At 46.9% G+C, this 19,692-nt stretch overlaps 1 protein-coding gene across 1 annotated transcript; it reads left to right on the forward strand.

Annotated features, from left to right (window-relative positions):
• The first annotated feature begins 640 nt into the window (after positions 1–640).
• LOC135055118 (perilipin-2-like) lies at positions 641–17,467 on the forward strand. Its single transcript, XM_063958789.1, has 8 exons — positions 641–702; positions 1,601–1,640; positions 7,922–8,117; positions 8,894–8,976; positions 9,089–9,341; positions 15,483–15,667; positions 16,444–16,578; positions 16,885–17,467. Exons 2-8 carry the CDS (start codon positions 1,617–1,619, stop codon positions 17,260–17,262), a joined length of 1,254 nt encoding a protein of 417 aa, XP_063814859.1. The 5' UTR covers positions 641–702; positions 1,601–1,616; the 3' UTR covers positions 17,263–17,467.
• The last annotated feature ends 2,225 nt before the right edge of the window (positions 17,468–19,692 follow it).

The following is a 19,692-nucleotide window of genomic DNA, read 5'->3' on the forward strand; positions in this document are numbered from 1 at the left end:
CTGTCATTTTTCAAATCAGTAATGATTGGCTGGTGCGTTATCACCTTCCACTTATCACTGCTTTATCACTGCTTTATCACTACTCCAGGATTAATACATCTGCCCCTTTATCTCTAGGCTTACCATACTGTCCCTGGGCTGGCTGACATCAAGTCTGCATTTCACCTGGTTGTAATCAGCTAGAGCAGAGGTTCTCAAACTCAGTCCTCAGGACCCCACACAGTGCATGTTTTGCAGGTAACCCAGCAGGTGCACAGGTGTATTAATTACTCTCTGACACATTTTAAAAGGTCCACAGGTGAAGCTAATTATTTCACTTGTGATTCTGTGAGGAGACCTGCAAAACATGCACTGTGTGGGGTCCTGAGGACCGAGTTTGAGAACCTGTGAGCTAGAGAATCTGTGTAATCCATGAGTGCTTAGATTTAAAGGGACATTATGGTAAGCCTATTTATCTCTCTCCAAGGCTTAGTACATCTGCCCCATGTCGCAGAAATGTAGTTAGACACTTATGGAGCTGACAGGAAACACTAATGATTTGCACCCACACCTGTAACTCCTCCTCCTGAGCCCTAGATAGGGGAGGGACAGAGCAGGTCACATGTGAGGCAGCTCCTATAAAAGCCAGGGTGCCCTGAGTCAGGGAGCAGCAGTCAGGAAGGAGCTAGGAGGTTGTGCAGAGCTCAGGATACTGGAATACAGGTAACCACTGGAACACCATCCAATCATCACCATTTGATGGCTGCAAACATTGAAATGCTATCATTGAATGTTTGATATATTAGTAGTTGCAAGTAGGGAGGCCAATCCCGGGGGAATTTTTTCAATCCTGGGATTTGGGATTAAAAAAATGCTCATTCTCAGGATTGCAGTAGGGAAAGTATATGTGGAGGGCAGTAAGGCAGGGTGGATGTAGGGCGCAAGAGAGGGTGGGTGTAGGGAGGATGTAAGGAACAGGATGGGAGGGTGGGTGTAGGGAGCAGTGGGAGGGTGGGTGTGTAGTGAGCATGTAAGATACAGGAAGGGAAGGTGCCAGTGGGTGTAGTGAGCAGAGGGATGTCTGGAGCAGTGAGGGAGTGTGGGTGTAGGTAGCGACAAGTTAAACACTTACTACTTAGGCGGGCCGCGGGCACCAGCCATGGACACACTGACCGCGCTGGCAGCATTTCAAATGTAGCGCTGGCCGCCAGCCAGTCAGAACTGGCAGTCCGGCAGCCAATCAGGGGCTGTGGCTGCTGCCGCTTCCCTGATTGGCTGCCGGTCTGCCAGCTCTGATTGGCCGGTGCTACGTTTGAAATGCCGCCAGCGCGGTCAGTGTGTGTCCATAGCTGATGTAACTACATCGCTGACAGCTGGGCAGCGCTGTCGGGCAAAACTGTGCATGCGCACTCGAATCCCGGGATTGGAGGCTCCAATCCTGGGATTCAAATCCCGGCATCTTTGGGCCCAAATCCCGGGATCCCGCCGATCCTGATCCCGGGATTGGCCTAACTAGTTGTAAGGGAACCATCGATGGTCTGTAACCATCAGGCAGTGATGTCCATCCCTGAATAACTGCTGCCTTCTGTGCTCTTACATGTGTGTATCTTATGTTTCCTAGGTGGCTGACTGTTAATATGGCAGAGACAGTAGAGCAGCAGGTAAGTACAGTGTATGGTGACACTATGGTATACGTGAGGCTGGAGAATGGTAATGTGGATTCCTGTAGGTGATCACATGCCCTGTATTGGGATTATTTACAATTAATATTCAGGGATATATGCTTGTTCGCCTCATGCCCTATGCGGTTAGTAGTGTGCTCCTCTAAACCAGTCACACCCCCTCCCCTCCCAAATACTACTGTTACAGTCCAGGTTTTAAGGATATCTATGCTTGAACCTAGATGATTAAATCAAATGGACTGGGGTACTAATTGAGTCACCTGTGGTGAAGCATGGATACTAAAACTTGGAGTGCAGTTTGGGAGCATTGTATGTAGACTAGGCACAGAATAGTGTATGTTTGCTCCTGTTAATTTTAAGTAATGGTGGTGGTCTACAACCCCCTTTCTCTGACGTCCTAGTGGATGCTGGGAACTCCGTAAGGACCATGGGGAATAGCGGCTCCGCAGGAGACTGGGCACAACTAAAGAAAGCTTTAGGTCACCTGGTGTGCACTGGCTCCTCCCACCATGACCCTCCTCCAAGCCCCAGTTAGATTTTGTGCCCGGCTGAGGTTGGATGCACACTAGGGGCTCTCCTGAGCTTCTAGAAAGAAAGTATAGAATTAGGTTTTTTATTTTCAGTGAGACCTGCTGGCAACAGGCTCACTGCAGCGAGGGACTAAGGGGAGAAGAAGCGAACCTGCCTGCCTGCTTGCAGCCAGCTTGGGCTTCTTAGGCTACTGGACACCATTAGCTCCAGAGGGATCGACCGCAGGCCCAGCCTTGGTGTTCGGTCCCGGAGCCGCGCCGCTGTCCCCCTTACAGAGCCAGAAGCAAGAAGAGGTCCGGAAAATCGGCGGCAGAAGACATCAGTCTTCACCAAGGTAGCGCACAGCACTGCAGCTGTGCGCCATTGCTCCTCATACACACTTCACACTCCGGTCACTGAGGGTGCAGGGCGCTTGGGGGGGCGCCCTGAGCAGCAATAAAAACACCTTGGCTGGCAAAAATACCACAATATATAGCCCCAGAGGCTATATATGTGGTAAATACCCCTGCCAGAATCCAGAAAAAAGCGGGAGAAAAGTCTGCAAAAAAGGGGCGGAGCTATCTCCCTCAGACACACTGGCGCCATTTTCTCTTCACAGTGCAGCTGGAAGAAAGCTCCCCAGGCTCTCCCCTGTAGTTTTCAGGCTCAAAGGGTTAAAAAGAGAGGGGGGGCACTAAATTTAGGCGCAATATTATATATACAAGCAGCTATTGGGGAAATTTCACTCAGTTATAGTGTTAATCCCCACATTATATAGCGCTCTGGTGTGTGCTGGCATACTCTCTCTCTGTCTCCCCAAAGGGCTTTGTGGGGTCCTGTCCTCTGTCAGAGCATTCCCTGTGTGTGTGTGCGGTGTCGGTACGGCTGTGTCGACATGTTTAATGAGGAGGCTTATATGGTGACGGAGCAGATGCCGATAAATGTGATGTCGCCCCCTGTGGGGCTGACACCAGAGTGGATGATTAGGTGAAAGGTATTAACCGACAGTGTCAACTCCTTACATAAAAGGGTGGATGACGTAACAGCTGTGGGACAGCCGGCTTCTCAGTCCACGCCTGCCCAGGCGTCTCAAAGGCCATCAGGGGCTCAAAAACGCCCGCTCACTCAGATGGCAGAGACAGATGTCGACACGGAGTCTGACTCCAGTGTCGACAAGGTTGAGACATATACACAATCCACTAGGAACATCCGTGACTTGATCCCGGCAATAAAAAAAGTGTTACACATTTCTGACATTAACCCTCTAAAAATGGGTTTTTATGTTGGGGAGAAAAAGCAGGCAGTGTTTTGTTCCCCCATCAGATGAATGAATGAAGTGTGTGAAAAGCGTGGGTTCCCCCCGATAAGAAACTGGTAATTTCTAAAAAGTTACTGATGGCGTACCCTTTCCCGCCAGAGGATAAGTTACGCTGGGAGATATCCCCTAGGGTGGATAAGGCGCTCACACGGTTGTCAAAAAAGGTGGCACTGCCATTTTAGGAATGGCCACTTTGAAGGTACCTGTTGATAAAAAGCAGGAGGCTATCCTGAAGTCTGTATTTACACACTCAGGTACTAGACTGAGACCTGCAGATCGTGCTGCTGCTGCAGCGTGGTCGGTGACCCTGTCAAACATGAGAACATATTAAAGATGTCGTCTTATATATGAGGGATGCACAGAGGGATATTTTGCCGGCTGGCATCCAAAATGAATGTAATGTCCATTCTGTCAGGAGGGTATTAGAGACCGGTCACTGGACAGGTGATGCTGACTTTAAAAGGTGCATAGAGACTCTGCCTTATAAGGGTGAGGAATTATTTGGGGATGGTCTCTGGGACCTCCTATCCACAGCAACAGCTGGGAAGAAATATTTTTACCTCAGGTTTCCTCACAGACTAAGAAAGCACTGTATTATCAGGTACAGTCCTTTCGGCTTCAGAAAAGGCGCTTCCTTTCTGTACAGAGACATGGGAAGAGGGAAAAAGCTGCACCAGTCAGCCTGTTCCCAGAATCAAAATTCTTCTCTCGCTTCCTCTGAGTCCACAGCATGACGCGGGGGCTCCACAGGTGTTGCCAGGTACAGTGGGGGGCCGTCTCAAAAATTTCAGCGATCAGTGGGCTCGCTCACAGGTGGATCCCTGTTTCATGCAAGTAGTATTTCAGGGGTACAAGCTGGAATTCGAGATGTCCCCCACCCCCCTGCCGTTTCCTCAAATATGCCTTGATTAATAAGCTGTATTCCCATCAGGTAATACTTAAGGTGCCCCTACTTCAACAAGGACGGGGTTACTATTCCACACGGTTTGGGGTACCGAAACTGCATGGTTCGGTGTGACCCATTTTATATTTAAAATCCTTGAACACATACATAAAAAAATTCAAGTTCAAGATGGAATCGCTCAGGGCGGTTATTGCAAGCCTGGACGAGGGGGATTACATGGGATCCCGGGACATCAAGGATGCTTACCTGCATGTCCCCATTTACCATCCTCGCCAGGAGTACCTCAGATTTGTGGTACAGGATTACCATTACCAAGTCCAGACACTGCCGTTTGGACTGTACATGGCACCGAGGGTGTTTACCAAGGTAATGGCCGAAATGATGATACTCCTTCGAAAAAAGGGAGTTTTAATTATCCCGTACTTGGACAATCTCCTTATAAGGGCAAGGTCCAAGGAGCAGTTGCTAGTCGGGGTAGCACTATTTTGGAAAGTGCTACAACAGCACGGTTGGATTCTAAACAGTCCAAAGTCACAGCTGGTTCCTACGACGCGTCTACTGTTCCTGGGGATGGTTCTGGACACAGAACAGAAATAAGTGTTTCTCCCGGAGGAGAAAGCCAAGGAGCTGTCATCTCTAGTCAGAGACCTCCTGAAGCCAAAACAGGTATCGGTGCATCATTGTACGCGAGTCCTGGGAAAAATGGTAGCTTCCTACGAAGCAATCCCATTCGGCAGGTTCCATGCAAGAACTTTTCAGTGGGACCTGTTGGACAAGTGGTCCGGATCACATCTTCAGATGCATCGGCTGATACCCTGGTCCTTGAAGACAGGGTTATCTCTACTGTGGTGGCTGCAGAGTGCCCATCTTCAAGAGGGCCGCAGGTTTGGCATACAGGACTAGGTCCTAGTGACCATGGATGCCAGCCTTTGAGGCTGGGGGGCAGTCACACAGGGAAGAAACTTCCAGGGACTTTGGTCAAGTCAGGTGACTTCCCTACACATAAATATTCTGGAACTGAGGGCCATTTACAATGCCCTGAGTCAGGCAAGGTCTCTGCTTCAAAACCAGCCGGTACTGATCCAATCAGACAACATCACGGCAGTCGCCCATGTAAACCAACGGGGCGGCACAAGAAGCAGGATGGCAATGGCAGAAGCCACAAGGATTCTCCGATGGGCGGAAAATCATGTGTTAACACTGTCAGCAGTGTTCATTCCTGGAGTGGACGACTGGGAAGCAGATCTTCTCAGCAGACACGACCTCCACCCGGGAGAGTGGGGATTTCATCCAGAAGTCTTCCAAAGGATTGTACACCATTGGGAAAGGCCACAGGTGGACATGATGGCGTTCCGCCTCAACAAAAAGCTATAAAAGATATTGTGCCAGGTCAAGGGACCCTCAGGCGATAGCTGTGGACGCTCTGGTAACACCGTGGGTGTACCAGTCGGTTTATGTGTTCCCCCCCCTCTGCCTCTCATACAAAAGGTACTGAGAATAATAGGAAGGCGAGGAGTAAGAACGATACTCATGGTTCCGGATTGGCCAAGAAGAGCTTGGTACCCAGAACTTCAAGAAATTATATCAGAGGACCCATGGCCTCTGCCGCTCAGACAGGACCTGCGGCAGCAGGGGCCCTGTCTGTTCCAAGACTTACCGCGGCTACGTTTTGACGGCATGGCGGTTGAACGCCAGATCCTAAGGGAAAAGGGCATTCCGGAGGAAGTCATTCCTACGCTGATTCAAGCCAGGAAAGATGTAACTGCAAAACATTATCACCACATATGGCGAAAATATGTTGCTTGGTGTGAGGCCAAAAAAGGCCCCAACAGAGGAATTTCAACTGGGTCGATTTCTGCATTTCCTACAAGCAGGAGTGTCTATGGGCCTAAAATTAGGCTCCATTAAGGTACAGATCTCTGCTCTGTCGATTTTCTTCCAGAAAGAACTAGCTTCAGTACCTGAAGTTCAGACATTTGTAAAAGGAGTGCTGCATATTCAGCCCCCGGTTGTGCCTCCAGTGGCACCTTGGGTTCTCAACGTGGTGTTGAGTTTCTTAAAATCACATTGGTGTGAGCCACTAAACCGTGGATCTAAAATATCTCACGCGGAAAGTGGTCATGTTATTGGCCTTGGCTTCGGCCAGGCGTGTCTCAGAATTGGCGGCTTTGTTATATAAAAGTCCTTATCTGATTTTCCATATGGATAGGGCAGAATTGAGGACTCGTCCCCAGTTTCTCCCTAAGGTGGTATCAGCTTTTCACTTGAACCAACCTATTGTAGTGCCTGCGGCTACTAGGGATTTGGAGGATTCCAAGTTACTGGACGTAGTCAGGGCCTTGAAAAATTATGTTTCCAGGACGGCTAGTCAGGAGAACTGACTCGCTGTTTATCCTGTATGCACCCAGCAAACTGGGTGCTCCTGCTTCTAAGCAGACTATTGCTCGCTGGATTTGTAGCACAATTCAGCTGGCGCATTCTGCGGCTGGACTACCGCAGCCAAACTCTGTAAAAGCCCATTCCACAAGGAAGGTGGGCTCATCTTGGGCAGCTGCCCGAGGGGTCTCGGCTTTCCAACTTTGCCGAGCTGCAACTTGGTCGGGGGCAAACACGTTTGCTAAATTCTGCAAGGTTGATGCCCTGGGTGAGGAGGACCTGGAGTTCTCTCATTCGGTGCTGCAGAGTCATCCGCACTCTCCCGCCCGTTTGGGAGCTTTGGTATAATCCCCATGGTCCTTACGGAGTTCCCAGCATCCACTAGGACGTCATAGAAAATAAGATTTTACTCACCGGTAAATCTATTTCTCGTAGTCCGTAGTGGATGCTGGGCGCCCATCCCAAGTGCGGATTGTCTGCAATACTTGTATATAGTTATTGCCTAACTAAAGGGTTATTGTTGAGCCATCTGAGAGGCTGTTATATTCATACTGTTAACTGGGTATAGTATCACGAGTTATACGGTGTGATTGGTGTGGCTGGTATGAGTCTTACCCGGGATTCAAAATCCTTCCTTATTATGTCAGCTCGTCCGGGCACAGTGTCCTAACTGAGGCTTGGAGGAGGGTCATGGTGGGAGGAGCCAGTGCACACCAGGTGACCTAAAGCTTTCTTTAGTTGTGCCCAGTCTCCTGCGGAGCCGCTATTCCCCATGGTCCTTACGGAGTTCCCAGCATCCACTACGGACTACGAGAAATAGATTTACTGGTGAGTAAAATCTTATTTTAACAGTGCAGCCAGATATTGCATGTGCAATGTGTGCTGCAGTCCCTAACTGATCAACTGGGCCACCTGTAGTCCTGATATTACTGGTCCTAGTAACCTGTGTACTATGCAACTGCTGCATCTCAAACTCACAATTGTGTGTTTAAAAACAAACCAAAACTGAGTGGTAATTGCCAATGTTATAGGTCACAACTGAAAACCATAAATGTGCACCCTGAGCCCTGTCCACAGGTGTAGCCTCCTGGTCTGCTCGGAGAGGAACCCAGCTGTATGGTGTTGGACTAACTCTGGCTGTTTCTCCTGTAGAATGTTGTGGTCCGGTTGATCAACCTCCCCTTGGTGAGCTCAACGTATGACATGGTGTCTTCTGCCTATATCCACACCAAAGATAACCACCCCTACCTGAAATCTGTGTGCAATGTAGCGGAGAGAAGTGTGAAGACCATCACGTCGGTGGCTGTGACCAGCGCCAGGCCAATCCTGCAGAGACTGGAGCCTCAGAGTAGGTTTTGGTATTTTCTGCTGTCTGGAAACTATCTTTAAGGAGGATGCTTATCAAAGCTCAGAGATTAGATTATTGGCAGTTAAAGGATATTTGGCTGTTTACATGATCAGTCTCCAAGCCTTGATAAATACCCCCCCCCCCAATATTAGATCCAGTCTGTCATGCATTATTGACTTCCCTGTACTCGCACACTGGACAGACTTCAGTATTTGACAGCCTATTATGTCCTTAATTAAAATACACATACAGTAAGTACTCTAGATTCTGCTTGTCATCCAGTTGCTGATAATTACCTCTTGTATGTTTTCTCTTACAATGAGGAGAGCACTGGATTTAGTTGGTGTAGCAGTAAAATGCTGATTTATGGTCCTGTATGTTGTAAATACGGTCTCCTACTATGCAAAGAACAAGCCCATCTTAAATCACCTTAGCATAGAAAGTAGCCTAAATATTGGCTGTCCCTGGTCTAAGATGCACATCACTAGGCTAGCAATCGATGGTACCATTGGTGGTTAGCATCAATGTTGTATAACAATTGATGGCTTCACCCACTGATCATTAACCCCCATCTATTACTCGCAGGGCTGCAGGCCAATCAGGGGGTGGCATTGGGCTCCATGTGCTGGCAATAACATTGGGGCTCTGTACCATTTATGTTGGAGAGCCACTGGATCTCTATATTTGATATCATTGATGGCCAACTCCATTTAGATGCATGTTTGGTGCAATGTACTGTTTCATAAGTGGCTTTATTTTTTTAATAAACCCTTTAGTTGCCCTGGCTAACAACATTGCATGTATAGGATTGGGTAAGATTGAGGTGAAGCTGCCCATTCTCTATCAGCCTACTGACAAGGTAACTTTATAGCCCAGCAGCTATAACTGACTATCCTACACATAGGATAACATGTGTTACACAGGTGTGTTGTATAAATGTTATCTGCAGTACCTGTGTCCTCCTCCTCTAGGTGGTCTCCACTGCCTCTGAGGCAGTTCTTGGTGCTAAGGATGTGGTCGTACAGAGTATATCGGGAGTAGTTGGCAGAACTAAGGGAGCTGTGCAGGATGGTGTAGAGATGACCAAGGCTGCTGTGAATGGGGGCATTAGTACCATTATGGGGAGCCGTGTAGCGCAGATGGTGAGCAGCCGTGTGGACATGGCACTGACGACATCTGAGAGTCTCCTGGAACAATACCTGCCACCCACGGACGAGGAGCTGGGTAAGCCAGAACTGATGTGAGCAGTATATTCATGAACTAACACTTGGCCTACTGGGCCACAAAGTATAACTTTCTCTGGCTGGGTCCACAGGATTATCCACAGGATAACATTGGGATATTGTCAAGCGACAGCGAAAATGGCACCAACACGGTCACAAGCTTTCTGGCCTCCCAGGATGCATTGGGGCCTCCACTATATAGTCCCGCCCACTGACTCGGTCAGATCAGTTTTTTGCTTGGTGCGGCAGGAAGCCGCATGGTCACAGGGCTGCTGTGAAAGCAGCCTCAAGTTTTCATTACTTTATTTTTATAGACTTACTGTTTTGGTTTGAGCGACTTCTCTTAACAGCGTCTTAAACGTGTATTAGAAAGAGTCGCTCCAACAACTCCCCACCGGGTCGCAACAACGCTTACCTTCGCGGTACAGTGCTGTCTCGACGGGCGTCTGTGTCGGATGTTCTAGCAGGTCCAGCAGACGTAACCAGGCTGTGGCCGGACCATGGGGAGACGGTGAGTCTATGGACTTCCTCTTACTAGAGGGGTCAGGACACAGCTACACTGATTTGGTGGAGACTACAAACAGCGTGTTGATGCGCCGAACATCTCGAGTGTGACAGCGCTACGCTCCGGGGATCATAGGCGCCAGGACTAGGTGAGGCCGCGATCCTAGGAGTTTAAGTCAACAGGGGGTTTCAGACGCTCTCCTGGCCGTCCCTCCTCAGAGTTCATGGCCAGTTCCCGCGGGTCTCGTTTCATGAACTGAATGACCTCACTTCCGGCTCAGACTCTACCACGAGGGTACTCGGTCGCAGCTTAGACGCTGCGGTTGTGTACACTGGATATAAACCCGCCCAGACCGAGTCGCAGGCCTTTAGTGTCTGCATGCACGTGGAGTCGCTCAGCGTCCGTGTCCGTTGGTGAGCGTCCGTGTCCGTTATCAGTTACCAAGAGCGGCAGTGTACACCAGTAGCGTCTGAATCCACTCGGCGTCTTTCGAGCGTCTTTGCTTGGATATGGAAGTGTGGTGAGTCTCCCTGTATCCCGCTCCCTGGAGGCAGGGTATACAGTACTAAAAATTCCTTCTACTTCGTGTGCACTGTTAATTTTTAGTACCTATTGCATATGAGACCTGTATATTACTGTGTTTTCTGCATGTTATGTTGAAAAAGAACCAGTTAAACAGAAGTACAATTTTCCTACTTATGTATAAGTTATTATGGAGGTTGTATTTTCATATGACAATGTCTAATGCTTTAACATGTGACTGACTGCTAGTATGTGTGCTGACTTTTCTGTGTAATGTCAGTCCTGTTCTGACCCTCAAATCAGGTGCACTGTGGTCAGATTGATTTCACCTCTATATACTGATTATAGGGTGTGGTTCAGTCACAAAATTGTGTAGTCAATATCAGAAAAAATGTCTGTGAGCGGCAAAAGAATTTTGTCAAGCACTCCTACAGCCCTAACATGCTTATCTTGTAAGTCAGGGGTAATTGATATGATTCAATTGGTCACTTATGAGGGTTTGTGTGCAAACTGTGTCGCTTTTCAGCGAAGTAAAAAACAGGTTGGCTCCAGTAGCACCACCTCAAGGGTTAGGTTACACTATGAACCCATACATGCAGCTCCCTTCCTATGGTTTGGTTCCAGTAGCCTCTACAAGCAACCAGGGGGTAGGTAAGACTAAGACAGATACGTCTGTATGGCAGACTACACAAGAGGATACATCGGATGATGATGCGGAAACAATAGATTCAACTCCGTATGATGATCAGTCGCAGAGCTTTAGTTCAGATGATGTAGCTGAACTCATTAATGCAGTAAAGGCTGTGCTTTCTCTGGAAGAACCAGCCAAGACAGCGTTAAAAGCAAAAGCACCTTTATTCAAACGAACAAAGTCAGTGAAAGCTGAATTTCCAGCGTCAGAGGAGTTGACGGAAATGATGGATGAGTCTTGGGCAGCGCCCGGTAAAAAGTATAAGATTCCTAGGAGATGGGATTCTTATTATCCATTTCCTGCTGGAGATTGTTCGAAGAGAGAAGTTCCTCCAAAAGTAGATGCACATGTTCTGCAACTAGTGCACAAATCTGCTTTGCCACTGTCATCTACCTCTTTGAATGATGTCACAGACAGGAGGGTAGAGAGCCTATTGAAAAATATTTTTTTTCTCTTGTGGGTGCAGTGGTAAGACCTGCTATGGCTTCGGCCTGGGTAGCAAAGGCAATGGGCGAATGGATAGAGGAACTAGAGAATGACATCCCCTCTCCTACTAGGGAGCAAGAGGATCGTCTTTGCCGTTTAAGACAATCTGCCCAGTATTTAGAAGAAGCAGCCATTGATGTAGGCACTGTTGCTTCTAAAGCTTCAGCCCTGGCAGTAGTCTCTCTCAGAGCAGTCTAGCTACGGACCTGGAAGGCAGATGCGGAGTCCAAGAAGGAATTGGAAGCATTGCCTTTCGTGGGTAATATATTATTTGGAAAACCTTTATCGGATATCCTAGAGTCAGAGGCTGAATCGAAGGTCAGTTTTCCGGCTACCTACAACCCTAAGTCCAAGGGTTTAAAATTTTGCTCATTTCGCTGGCAAAGCGAAAGGTAAAGAGGAGCCTAAACAACCCCAGTTTAAATCCAGGGGTAGGCAGCAGTGGGCTAGCAAAAAGCCAGCTTCCAAACCTGAACAAAAGCCCTCAGCCTGAAGAGACGGGCCTCCGCCTGGAGGATTCCAGGGTTGGGGGCCGACTCCTGCAATTTGCACCCACATGGCAACAGTCAACAACAGATGCCTGGGTGCAGAAGGTAGTATCTCAGGGGTATGGGTTCCCATTCAGGAGGCAGCCTCCTCAAAGATTTTTTTTTGCACCAGCCCGTCTCGTATAGAGTCGAAGGACAATTCCCTGCAAGAAGCAGTCCAAAAATTACTGCAGTCAGGTGTGATTGTCCCAGTACCTCCATCACAAAAGGGACCGGTGTTACTCCAATCTGTTTCTAATCCAGAAACCAAATGGGTCATATCGACCAATTCTAAATCTGAATATGTTGAACAATTACATATGGATCCCGAAGTTCCACATGGAGACGTTACGCTCCATAATGTTGGCTATGGAACCGGGAGACTATATGGTATCTCTGGATGTGCGGGATGCTTACCTACATATGCCTATAGCACTATCACATCAGTGTTACCTCAGGTTTGACATCCTCAAGGAACACTTCCAGTTTCAAGCTCTGCCCTTTGGGCTAGCTACAGCACCCAGGGTGTTTACCAAGATCATGGTGGTTATGGCAGCTTGTCTGCGCAAACAAGGGATAAGGATATTCCCATACCTAGACGACCTATTAATCTTAGCACAGTCGCAAGATTTACTGTTGAGCCATCTCCAACAGACGATAGTTTGTTTACAGAGACACGGGTGGCTCATAAATTGGGAGAAGTCGTCCCTGAATCCATCACAGCGGATGGTTCATTTGGGAGCCATATTGGATTCAGACCTACAGAGAGTTCTCTTACCAGAGAAGAAAATAGTCAAGGTGCAGGTCATGGCTCAGGAAGCGTTGCAAGCCCAGACAATGTCAGTCCATGCAGCAATGCGACTGTTGGGTCTGATGGTATCAACGTTCGACATGGTGGAATATGCGCAATTCCACTCCAGACCATTGCAGCATCTCATTTTGACAAAATGGAATGGAAATCATCAAACAATAAAGAAGCAGATGATAAAGATTCCAGTAAATGTAAAAAGGTCTCTAGCATGGTGGCTACAGACAGACCATTTAAACAAGGAGACCCTTTTGGATAAAAGAGTGGCAAGTCCTGACGACAGATGCCAGCCTGCAAGGTTGGGGGGCGGTACTCGGAAGCCTATGGTTCCAGGGAAAATGGACCGCAAGGGAAAGTCGCCTGCCGATAAATCTGTTAGAAATAAGAGCCATTTACTTGGCCCTAGTTCAGGCAATCTACAAGGAAGACCAGTCCAGATCCGCTCAGACAATGCGACGGCAGTAGCATACCTAAATCAAGGAGGGACTCACAGCAAGAGTCTGATGGAGGAAGTAACTCCCATTCTAAAGTGGGCAGAACTCCATCTCCCAGCATTGTCAGCAGTATTTGTCCCGGGTGTACTAAATTGGGAAGCGGATTTTCTCAGTCGGCACACCATTCAGGAAACCGAATGGGCACTACACCCAGAAGTGTTTCAGACACTGGTGAACAGATGGGGTCTACCGGAGATGGACCTTATGGCGTCTCGTCTAAACAACAAAGTTCCGAGGTACGGATCAAGAACAAGGGACCCAGGAGCAGTCCTGGTAGACGCACTGTCAGTAGAATGGAGGTTTCAGCTGGCATATCTGTTCCCTCCAATATCTCTGTTACCCAGAGTAGTGAGAAAGCTAAAACAGGCAAAAGGAGCAATCATTCTAATAGCTCCAGCTTGGCCAAGAAGGCATTGGTACACAGATCTGTGGAGAATGTCCGTGGAAGCACCGATACTGCTCCCTCAACGTCCAGATCTGTTAATGCAGGGTCCTTGTTGTCAGTCATCTGGATCGCCTGTCTTTGACGGCGTGGCTGTTGAAACCTCTATCTTAGAGGCTAAAGGATTTTCAAAGCAAGTAATCCAAACCATGCTTAGAGCAAGAAAGCCTTCTTCGGCCCGTGTATATCATAGAATATGGCAAGCCTATATTCATTGGTGTTCTGGAAAAAATTACAATCCAAGAGCCTTTAAAGTAGCTAGGATTTTGGATTTTCTGCAGGCAGGATTGGATAAGGGGTTGAAGGTTGCTTCCTTGAGGGTGCAAGTCTCGGCGTTGACTGTGGTTTCAGCAGAAGATTGCTGACCTACAGGATGTACGTACGTTTTTCCAAGGAGTAGTACATATTCAACCTCCATTTGTTCCTCCTGCAGCTCCCTGGGATTTGAATTTAGTTCTTAAATTTCTCCAGGGTCCTTTGTTTGAACCACTTGAGAGAGCGGATCTTAAGTGGTTAACGATTAAAGTTCTTTTTTTACTGGCAATGGCGTCAGCCAGAAGAGTGTCAGATTTAGGAGCATTATCATGTAAGTCTCCTTTCCTAAGTTTTTTTCCAGACAGAGCAGTTCTCAGAACGAGATCTAGTTATCTTCCAAAGGTGGTATCAAAGTTTCACCTGAATGAAGAGATTGTAGTCCCAGCTTTTCAGGTATCGGGACTATCTGCGGGAGAAGCGTCACTAGACGTGGTCCGGTCTTTAAAAATCTATATAGATCGTACTAGTGCCATCAGGAAAACAGATTCCCTCTACGGATTCCATAGGAGAGGTTGGCCTGCTAGTAAACAGACGCTGGCGAGATGGCTCCGAGTGGTAATATCTGAAGCTTATTCTCATGCAGATCTCCCTATTCCGGCTAATGTCTCTGCACTCTACACGTAAGGTAGGTCCTTCTTGGGCAGCACAACAGGGTGCATCAGCAGAACAGATATGTAAGGCAGCCACATGGTCTTCCATAAACACATTCATCAGACATTATGCCTTGGATACTTTTGCCTCTCATGACGCAGACTTCGGGCGAAAGGTCCTCCTGTGCAATCAGGAGCGTCCCCACCACTAAAATGGCTTTGGGAATCCCAATGTTATCCTGTGGATAATCCTGTGGACCCAGCCAGAGAAATAAACGTTATGGTAAGAACTTACCATTGATAACGTGATTTCTCTTATGTCCACAGGTATCCACAGGGATCCCACCCGGACGCATCTGATTTGAGGATCTAGACAAACACTAAAAACCTCTTCCTTCTTGTATGGAAGGGTGTGCATGTGTGTTATCGCCTGTACAGGTCTCTACCTAATGTTCCTGCCTATAATCGCTGTGGAAAGAACTGATCTGACTGAGTCAGTGGGCGGGACTATATAGTGGAGGCCCCAATGCATCCTGGGAGGCCAGAAAGCTCGTGACCGTGTTGGTGCCATTTTCGCTGTCTCTCGACAATATCCCAATGTTATCCTGTGGACATAAGAGAAATCACGTTATCAACGGTAAGTTCTTACCATAACGTTTATATAGCCACACAACTCTTACTAGGCCACTGACAGGCCAGCTGTAAAGCCAAGTCAGACATTTTAAATGGCTTCATTGTATTTCAAGCTTTTATATATTTCAGTTAAGGAATCGACAAAAACAGAGGGGTTTGAAGTGGCAGCCGGAAAGCCAAGTTACTACGTTCGCTTGGGGTCACTCTCTACCAAGGCCCGTAAACGTGCTTATCAGCAAGCTCTGACACGAGTGATGGATGTCAAATGCCGGAGCCAGGAGGCCATGGCTCGGCTACAGAACACCGTTGATCTGGTCAGTTGCAGATTTATAACCATGGCCACCACCTGTCCAGCATCTTTTGTTGCCATACCTGTAGCAGTAAAGGACTATTTTTTTTTTTTTTTTTTTTTTTTTTTTTTCTAAGAAGCAACATCTAGAATCTTGCTCAAGGTGAAGAAAGGAGCTCATAAACACTTGCATGGTCTGGTTGTAGCAGATGTGATGGCTGGGCTACCCCTGACATGGTTGTATCTGATGTGTCCAACACCCAGTGAGTGGCTGCCGGAAGTCTATATTCCAGCAGCCGTTAATTGTGGTGGTTTGCACCCTTGGTTTCTCATCCGTGTCTCAAACACTGCTGTATCGGGAAGCTGGCAGCACTGCCACCTGGTGGTGGAACAGTTGCTGCAGAAATGTACACTGCAGCACTTCCACTTCCCCAGTTTTAAATACCCAGCAGCTGCCAGGTCATAGGAACACTGCTGCCTTTCACAGCAATCACCGATGAGCATTGATTATCAGAATATCAATCATCTGATATTGGTTTTTTTTTGTTTCATCTATATCCATTAGTGACTAATTTAATAATCTTCATTATGGATTCCCATATTGATACAAGACCACTGATTAACTTCAAGTTCATGCACAGTATACCATAAAAATTGCTATAGGAATAAAACCATGAAATGGTATTGGATAGTGTTTATGTACTTTAGGTAAAGACATGTTCATTATATAATAATCAAAAAATCAGTGTTTCTGAATAAAACTTTTCTAGATTAAGTGATTAAAGGCTTCTCATCTTCTAGATTGAATTTGCAAGAAAGAACATGAATGGTGCCAACCAGAAGATCCATGACGCTCAGGATAGGATGTACCACACGTGGGTGGAATGGACTAAAACCACAGGACAGCAAGCTAGTGGGGAGGCTGAGAGCGTGGAGGTAAACTCCTCTACTGGTGTACATGCCAGGTGTCGAAGTATTGGCTGCATAGAAATACTACTCTGATACTTTAACACAGAGATTCTCAAACTCTGTCCTCAGGGGCACACAAAGTGCATATTTTGCAGGTATCCCAGCAGGTGCACAGGTGTGTTAATTACTCACTGACACATTTTAAAAGGTCCACAGGTGGAGCTAATTATCTCACTTGCGATTCTGTGAGGAGACCTGCAAAACATGCACTGTGTGCCCCCGAGGACCAAGTTTGAGAACCTCTGCTCTAACATGTAACTTCTGTTTTTTCAGCAAATTGAATCACGCATTCTGACTATAGCCTGGCATCTGACTCTACAACTGCAAACCACCTGTCTCTCCCTGGTGACCGGTGTCCAAGGCCTTCCGCAGAACATCCAGAGCAAGGCTCAGAACATCAGTGTCATGGCTACCGAGGTCTATCAGAACTTCCGTTCTGCCTCCTCCATCAGAGACATGTCTGATGGCCTCTTAGCCACCAGCAAGGAGCAATTCGCCAAGATGAAGAGTTCTATGGATGATGTCATGGATTATTTGGTTAATAACACACCACTAAACTGGCTGGTCGTTCCTTTTTACCCACAGCCAGCTGGCTGCCCACATGGGGAGGAAGAAGCTGACGTGACAGACTCTGCTAATAGGGACGATTGACCGCACTTCAGTCTACAGTCACTTTGTACCAAATTCACCCAAGTGGGTTATCACCGATGTGTAGTGGCAAATGTTTCATGTAGCTTTACTGTATACTTTCACTCATATTTTTACACAAATGCTTTTTAGGTAAACCTGTATTGTTTCAGCCACCACACAGTCAATTATGTTGTGCATTTTTGTATATTAAATATTTTTGCTGTTATGGTCTGTGTTCATGATGAAGCTTTGTTCATAACTTTATAAATTTTAACGTTATGTCACTTGGAATGGGGGTAGGGGTGTTAGTAACCAAATATTGCAGACTTCCTGTGCAGTTCTAAGGGATGTAAAGGGGGAAAAACCTGATGCCAGTCACATGGATAAATGTTCTGATACATTACATCCATTGTTGCTCCCTTAATATGTAACTGTTGATAAAGTTAATTATTTACCTTTTAACATAAGCTATATACTTATTATAAACAATGTACACAATAGGCGCACGAGGTGCCGTAATGGTATGCACTTTGCGTAGCAGACGCTAGGCCGTGGTCGAGACGCACGAGCGGCACATTCGCTTATGCTTAGTATTGAGCACGCTATAGGCGGCCCGAGTACCGTAATGCTACGCTATTGGCGTAGCGGACGCTGTACCGTGAGAGTGGGATACGAGCGGTGCTGACGCTCACTGAATTACACACAGAAAACCTTAACAACACACCTAAAGGGTATGCTTATGCTGTAAACCTTAGTACTGTAATATTACCACAATGTAACACTGATTAACCTGGATGATATGAAAGCTGTTTGAGCGATTGAGACGCTCAGAAACCCTTTATAATGTCTAGTGAAACACACACACTACTTGCTAAGGTTCTAACACCTTTATAGATGATATTAAGTAAAAGGGAAAAGAAAAACAGTTTACAGCTTATACACTACAGACCTGACATTAATACCTAAACACAATAACTAAACAGAAATATTAAACACTAGCGAACGATCACAAATAGAATAAACACAAAGAGAATAAATGGCAAACACTTATAGGAGAACAATCGCATACACACAGAGTAACGAAGTGGTCACAGAGAAACTTACACACGTGGGAATGACTCGCAGGCGCTATCTGGAAACAAGCTCTCAGTCATCACGGGGAAAACCTTTGTGGAGAGAAGTGAGCTGGTCTGGCTATGGGGGTCTTTATATACACAGTATACTGTACAATACAATGGTCCTATAATCTCATTGTTCATTGGACACAGGAATGTCCCTCTGCATTATAACATAAGGTCATAGGTGGATTCGAACAGGTGGGCTGTGACTATTTCAAACTGCTCAGATGGGAGGTATCCTCAGGATTCCCGCCGCATGGATAATGAACTGCAAATACAGTAAATGTCCATAAACTACTCAAAGACATAACTATACGCAGGAGCGATTAATCTCTTCCTAACCAACACTGGATTGCTTCTAATAAAATACTCTTCAGTTAGGTACTAGACACCACTGTTCAACCTTTGACAGACCCTTCGTATCATGCAAAGAGGAATTCCCAAGTCCCTGAACCATTTACACTAAACATACTTGCAGACATTATTAAGGGGAATATGATCTACAAAACACACTATAAAGGTTAAATATGCTGCGATCGAGTCGCCCGCTACAAGCCCACAAACTCTACCGTAACTACACATCCCCATGCACAGGTGATGTCGGAGCGTCCCTTACGCAACCTTAGGGGATGCGTACACACGGGGGAGTGGGTGCACGAGCAGCGGGCATGTGCATTGGGGTTAGTACAAGGCATTGGGAATAACAATATTTTTCAACTTTGACACGGTTATCAGAGCAGCAGTGCAAGTATGCAGGTACAGAGTACCCTTAAGAATTTGGCAGTGAGTACGCAGTACCACCTGTCACACACTCTGCAATTACCACAATTATAATGTGCCACAAAGTAACAAGACCATGGTGCATGACGGCTCCTCCCACTTTGTCAGGGTTACTGGGAGTGTGACTGGCTGTAATTTTCTGTTTTATAATGGAGGCATTACTATATATTAAATTGGGGGCATTACAATATTTCTATTACACTGGAGGAATTATATATTTGTAGCCTTGCCTCCAGATTCTTCACCCCCCACACACAAAAAGGGGGCTGTTGTGTGGCCACGCTGCTAGTGTCATGGAGCCACTAGCAGTAGGTTGCCATGCCCCCTCACAACACATGACCACGCCCATTTTTGGCATTCTGTACCACTAAAATATTTCTACGTGCACCACTGCATCAGAGCAAAGTAACAGATCAATTAGGACTTCAGTAATCTGGTCCTAAGAATAAATGAGTGGTAAACTACTTTATGGGTGGTAAGACTTTAGCAGCTCTGCTCATTGGGTCTCTGATAATTAGCTTGGCTTGAAACATGGCATTTTAAAATTCAGTCC

Source organism: Pseudophryne corroboree, chromosome 1 (genome assembly GCF_028390025.1).
Source record: "Pseudophryne corroboree isolate aPseCor3 chromosome 1, aPseCor3.hap2, whole genome shotgun sequence".
Lineage (NCBI taxonomy): Eukaryota > Metazoa > Chordata > Amphibia > Anura > Myobatrachidae > Pseudophryne > Pseudophryne corroboree.

Excerpts from the sequence above, each read along its gene's own strand:
- LOC135055118 (XM_063958789.1), top strand. The coding sequence starts at position 1,617 with ATGGCAGAGACAGTAGAGCAGCAG. Across the intron at positions 8,977-9,088 it reads TCTATCAGCCTACTGACAAG|GTGGTCTCCACTGCCTCTGA; the intron begins GTAACTTTATAG and ends CTCCTCCTCTAG. Across the intron at positions 9,342-15,482 it reads ACCCACGGACGAGGAGCTGG|TTAAGGAATCGACAAAAACA; the intron begins GTAAGCCAGAAC and ends TATATATTTCAG.